At 39.5% G+C, this 6261-nt stretch overlaps 1 protein-coding gene across 1 annotated transcript in view; it reads right to left on the bottom strand.

The window, feature by feature from the left end:
• Positions 1-6261, bottom strand: part of PLEKHH2 (pleckstrin homology, MyTH4 and FERM domain containing H2) — a 115590-nt gene that overhangs the window by 5769 nt on the left and 103560 nt on the right. The window contains exons 26-28 of the mRNA XM_023512058.1: positions 5727-5868; positions 3072-3217; positions 1407-1536 (exon numbers count right to left, since the gene is read on the bottom strand). Coding sequence (XP_023367826.1) covers positions 1407-1536; positions 3072-3217; positions 5727-5868 — 418 coding nt within the window. The remainder of the gene's footprint in view (positions 1-1406; positions 1537-3071; positions 3218-5726; positions 5869-6261) is intronic.

The following is a 6261-nucleotide window of genomic DNA, read 5'->3' as shown; positions in this document are numbered from 1 at the left end:
GGCTATTTTTTGGTTGCAGCCGTCATTGTTGTTTGGCGGGCCACGGCTGGATTCGAATCCGCCACCTTAGGTGTATGTGGCTGGTGCCTTAGCCACTTGAGCCACAGGTGCCGAGCCTATTCCTTATATTTTTAAAAAACATGTTCAACTCTCTGCAAATACATTAATTTTATAGATGTTTAGAATACTAGCTTCATTATCTATTAACTAATAATACAGCTTCCAGCTCCAGTAGCAGAAATAATTTCTTACCTTAGTCCAAGTTGCTCGTTAATCGATGAGGAAACCGAGGCCCAGAGAAGTTAATCAACTTGCCCAAAGATGCACTGCTATTCAGCAAATATTTATTAAGTAGTAATTATGTGCAAAGCATCATGGTGGCCCCCAGAGGAAGATTTTAAGATTAGTGAGTCTATGCCTTCAAAGAACTGTGCAACTTAATAATCAGGGTAAAATAAAACACAAGACAGCATGTATCTTAAGAGCGTGAAAGAATACAAAGTGACACAGTTCAGTAGAATGAAAAGGATTCTAAAGGCACATTTTTTTCCCTTGGGGAAAGGGCTGGGCATCCCCTTGGCAGGGCTAGTCTCCTTTCCCAGTGTTTCTGCGACACTCTGTTCACGTCACTCCTCATGATATTTACCACACTGTGGTTACGTCTACAGGCCTGGTGCAACCCTGGACTATACTGAACAAATCAATCCTGGAAGTTTATGTACAACCCAGCTGCAACCATGAGTTTATGTATCCCTAGAGCTTAGCTCAATGTTTGGCAGACAGAACTCAGTAAACACTTAATAAATGAGCTACTACGTGAGAGAGAAAGTGAGGGAATGGATGAATGAAGAGAATGAAGCAGAGTTCAGCTGTTGTTTGTAACTGATTTGCCTACTGAGTCTAAGAAATGATTCAGGGTAGAGGAAAGTTAACCAGAGGGCAAAGAATGGAGAAGCTTTCCTGCCCTTTCCCCAGGGTCCCTTCATCATTTTCTTCACATTGTTGGCTCTTTCTTCATTTAAAAAAAAAGCCAAATATATTAAATCTGGGGTAAATCTGGTTGACTATACACACAAATATTTTTGGGTTTTTTTTTTTTTGAGACAGAGCCTCAAGCTGTCACCCTGGGTAGAGTGTTATAGCATCACAGCTCACAGCAACCTCCAACTCCTGAGCTTAAGTGATTCTCTTGCCTCAGCCTCCCAAGTAGCTGGGACTACAGGCGCCCACCACAATGCCCGGCTAATTTTTGGTTGTAGTTGTTATTGTTGTTTGGCAGGCCCGGGCTGGATTCAAATCCTGCAGCTCTGGTGTATGTGGCTGGCGCCTTAGCTGCTTGAGCTACAGGTGCTGAGGCAATGTACCAAAAGATTTTTATTATGCATTTCTCTCTCATTCTTTCTTACTTTTGCAAGAAACAACTTGGCACCAAAGAATGGCCACTTCCTGGCTACTGTCAAATAAATTCGTACACAATCAGCAGCACTGTGTCCTCGGAGGGTCATCCATCTGGTTGACAGCCGCTGGCAAAGCTGCCTAAAAAGGAAATGAACAACAACAATAAAAAGCCCCACAAAAGCAAAAACATAAACAGCGTGTCATCTTCCCAAGATAAAGTTTTCTTAGGACAACTGTGATACCTCGGCATAAGCCAGGTGAAGGTTTTGCCCCTCTCACCTCACTTTCATCCTCCTTTTGACCTTTTTGGAGCATTCCTTTCATCAAATTCTCATACTACTTGTGTACTCAGCATCAACCAGTAACCCCAACAGGTAAATTAAAAAATTCTGGGTAGCTATCATCAAACCTTAGTATACATTAGTTTTAAGGTAACTTCTCATAGGAATATTTTCATTTTTAAAGAAAAGTTCAAGTAGGAGAGGCCAAAGATGAATCCCTAATGGAGGAATTTCAAGTATTACCACTTTTGGCTTGGAGAGAAGTTGAATGCTGGAAGAAACTTCTCTAATCAAATCATGAAGGCAACCACTTACTCCATGTAGACAAATGACTAATGTTAAGTATTTTTAATGTAGAAAAATCATGGTAGGCCAAACATAATGGCTCATGCCTATACTTCCAGCACCTTAAGAGGTCAAGGTGGGAGGACTACTTGAAGCCAGGAGCTTAAGACAAGCCTGAGCAACACAGCAAGACCCCACCTCTACAAAAAAATAAGAAAAATTAGCTGGGCATGGTGGCACATGCCTGTATAATCCCAGTTACTAGGAAGGTTAAGATAAGAGGATTGTTTGAGCCTGGGAGTCTGAGGTTACAGTGAGCTATGATCACACTCCTGCACTCTAGCCCGGGTAACAGAATGAGGACCTTGTCTCAAAAAAAGAAAACCATGAAAACTCATGGTAAATTGGATTTGCTGCCATTCCCCTCCCCCATCTTTAATCTAATCAGCATTTCTTAATATGTTCTCTAAAATCAAATCAAAACTCCAAATTAGTAGAGTTTAATTAAAAGCTTTATATTAAAAAGTCTTGTGTAAGAAGATCGTTTATTTTTCTTTCATTTTGTTTACAATGGAATATCCTGAGATAAAACTTTTTGATAAGCACCTCATAAAATTAAACATATTATTGGCAATTTTTTCTCTTTATTATCAGAATTTAGATAAGAATAAATAATATGAAATGAAAAGCAGACCTAAATGAAGGTAATTTTTAATTAAAAATTGTAAACATAGGCCAGCCACGGTGGCTCATGCCTGTAATCATAGCACTCTGAGAGGCCAAGGCTGGTGGATTGCCCTGAGCTCGCAGATTTAAGACCAACCTGAGCAAGAGCAAGAGCAAAATCCCATCTCTACTGAAAAAAGAAAAACTAGCTGGATGTTATGTCCGTCACCTGTAGTCCTGGCCACTCAGGAGGCTGAGGCAAGTGGATGGCTTGAGACCAAAAGTTTGAGGTTGCTGTGACCTACGACACCATGGTATTCTACCCAGGGCAATAGAGCAAAACTCTGTCTTAAAAAAAAAACTGACCAGAAAAAATATGCTAAAAGACTAATACAGAGTGGTATATCTCTACCTTTTTAAGGGTTACAAATATTTTCTTACCTTAACTGTTCTTCAGAACAGCCATCTCTATACCTTTTAGGATAAAATTTCTCTATGACTTGTTTTAGAGTTTGATTTGCTTTGCACTGATTGGTAACATGTCCGGCTGGAGTTGAGAAAGGTCTTTCGAAATCTCCAATCTCCACCTAATTGGAACACCAGAAAAGAGAAAATATGGGCTATTGAAAAGAGTTTTTTTAAAAGAAAATCAGTTTTACTTTTCCGAAATGTTCTTTTTAAACTTATCACACTTAAATCTCTTTGTCATGATTGTAACATTTTGGAATTTATAATCATATGTAAGAATAGTTATTAAATGTAAATTACATTTGTATTCTAATTTTGAAAAAATCTATAATTTTAACATTTTAGTTCCATTTCTACATTAATCTCCCTAGGTTCTTATTACCATCAAGTAGTATTCACTAAAGGCCAATACTCTGTTATTGCCTATAACACAGGATAATTTTTCAGGTACCATTTTAATTGCTAATGATGTCGGGAAACAGAAGTTAAAAATAGAAATCAAAACATCATAAAGCTGTAAGAAAAGTCTAGAACGTATTAGATTTTATTTTATTTTTTTTTATTAGTTAGATTTTTAAAGGGTCTTTCCTAAATGCAATGGGAGCAAGAACCATATTTTTATAACTTTCTTTTTAGACTTTCTTCATAAATGTTACTGTTTTCACCCTTCATTCTACTAGTCTGTTATTCCCAGGACTAGAACCCTTCTTGCCCCTCTCTCCCTTAATGAAAGAACGTTCAGCCCTTATCTATACTAATAAGCTACAGAGTTGTCTTCTTCTACCTACGCTGCCAACTACCCACCCACCCATCTCTCCATCAACTCATTTATCCATCCATTCATCCAAACCTATACTGAGTCCCGCTACAAGTTAGGCACTGTGCTTAAGTGATGTGAGAAAGGAAAAAGCTGAGCATAGTCCCTGCTCTCAGAGAGAATGACATTTTTGCTCTGTCTCTATCCTGGTTACTAACAAATCTCTACACACAGGTGACCCTGTGCCAGGTTCCAGGCCTGGGTCTTAAAAGATGGCAGCTTCTACTTCTTGTCTCTCTTTTGGGACATTGTTCTTGCCACACAACCACCATTCTGGGAGGAAGCACAAGTAGCAACATGGAGACGGTGTGTAGGTGTTCCAGCTGACAGTCCCAGCAGCAGCCCTGACTCGCAGCCAGCATTAGCCACCAGATGTGGGAATGAACGAGCCTTCAAATGACTCCAACTCTTGGCTATGGAGTCACAACCAGGCCTCAAGCTGTGCCAGCTGATATCAGGTGAGACAGAACAAACTGTCCTTTGACTTTTGTGTCCAAATTATTGTCTCAAGGGACTGAGTTTTGGAGTAATTTGTTATGCCACAATAGATTAATGGGAAAATCTCTTTAGCATCTATGTAAAGGATAAATTTGTAGGGACCAGATTAGACAAAGGGATGCTGGTTAGAAGTCTGCTGCAGGAGAGCAAGCAGGGTATGACAGGGGTCTGAATCACAGCAATGGCAGTCAGCACAGAGAGAAGTAAACAGGGTGAAACATGTCTAAGAGTTTAAACTGGCAGGAGGTGACCAGAGGGAAAGGCGAAAGGGCGGGAACGGTCAGTGATGATTCCTGGATTTGAAGCTTGTTTGGGGAACTGATGGGAGGCAGTATCACAGTGAAGGAGGGAAGAAAGAGGAGGGAATATTAGCTCCATTTGCAGTATGTTGTATTTAAGGTAGCCACCGAAGATGTATAAAGCTGAAAGAAAATATTTGGGAATTCCTGGCATGGGTGGTGCGAGTAAAAGATAAAAAGAATGAATGAGATGTCCTGGGAATGGAGTGTAGAGTGAGAAGCACAGACTGAAGACTGTGGTCTGGATGGAATATCATAGCGTTGCTTTAACCTTTTCCCTTAATTAACATGTGCAGACTCGGTCTAACCTATGGCAGACTGGGAGTTGCCTCTACTGACCATTTTTCTCCTTCTTCTTCAGTAATAAAAACATTGAATTTATCTGGACTCCACTGTCACCCACCTAAGATCTTTTAAGCCCTTCCTCTACCCTGGAGCACTGACATAGCCGGAGCCCTATCAGATCTTCGGGATCATGAAGATGACATCTTAGGGACAGCAGAATGGAGAGCAGGATAAAGTTCACATCCCTAACAACTTTGCAGAGGTCTCTCTTTGTGAGAGACGGATACACTTCTATTCTGATTAAGCCACTATTCATTTCCATGTGTCTGTGTTTATAGAAGGCTGAACTTCATCCTAATTGATACAACAGGTAACTAAAAGGAAGCACTCTATCCTTTTCAAAGCCTAATTCCTACAGGATTATTGAGCAATTTTAGCATGGCACCCTCAGCCCTACAGCTCTGCACTCAAATTCCTTTATTAAATGCAAAGCCTACTGGTATATTTTTAAGATAATTAAGAGACTGGTTCTCTTTATGGAGTACTGTGTCATTCTACCTCACTGCAACTGCTAGAAATTCAGAGCCAAACTGTAATTATAATGCCTGTAATTTTTAAGGTATTAATCATAGCAAAAGGAATTGAAAGAATTACTTTACAACATTTAATTCATATAGAAATTAGTATCTTCTCATTTCAATATATTATCCTACATAACATGTAAGTTACCTGAGCTAAAAGAGCTGCCATTTCTAATGCCAGATCCTTGTTCAGAGGAAAAAGTCCATTTACTATTTGATCATTTGTCTGATACATTAACAGCAGCTTTTCTCTATCAGTCTCTCCACGAGCTTGCATTGAGAAATACAGTCTGTGAAAAAAGAGAAAATGGATTGTAAACAATATTCTTGCTAAGGAAGAAAGTAAATATAAATCCAGAAGACCAGGATGGGGTTGTTTTAACATAGTTCTCTAAGTGACAGGAACTGAGACCATTACTGTCAATGACCTCTGTTTCTGTTAGATACAACGTTTTCATCAAAATAAAGAAAAACTGCTGTAAGGTTGATGTGAAGGTTCAGGAATCCTTCTATGCTATGTTTTATGCCATGAAAAACCGATCCTTAAGTATTACTGGGGAAGGATCTAAGACACCACGTGAAATCGAATATGCCCTCTCTTGTAAGGAATGCATGATGTAACGTTTCACTGGGCTGAACAAGCCCAATTTTCACAATACTCATGATCTTTCCTGAATACCCTG

This window comes from Otolemur garnettii, unplaced genomic scaffold (assembly GCF_000181295.1).
Source record: "Otolemur garnettii isolate 467f Iridium unplaced genomic scaffold, OtoGar3 scaffold00024, whole genome shotgun sequence".
Taxonomy (NCBI): domain Eukaryota; kingdom Metazoa; phylum Chordata; class Mammalia; order Primates; family Galagidae; genus Otolemur; species Otolemur garnettii.
This window is presented reverse-complemented; position numbering and strand designations above follow the sequence as displayed.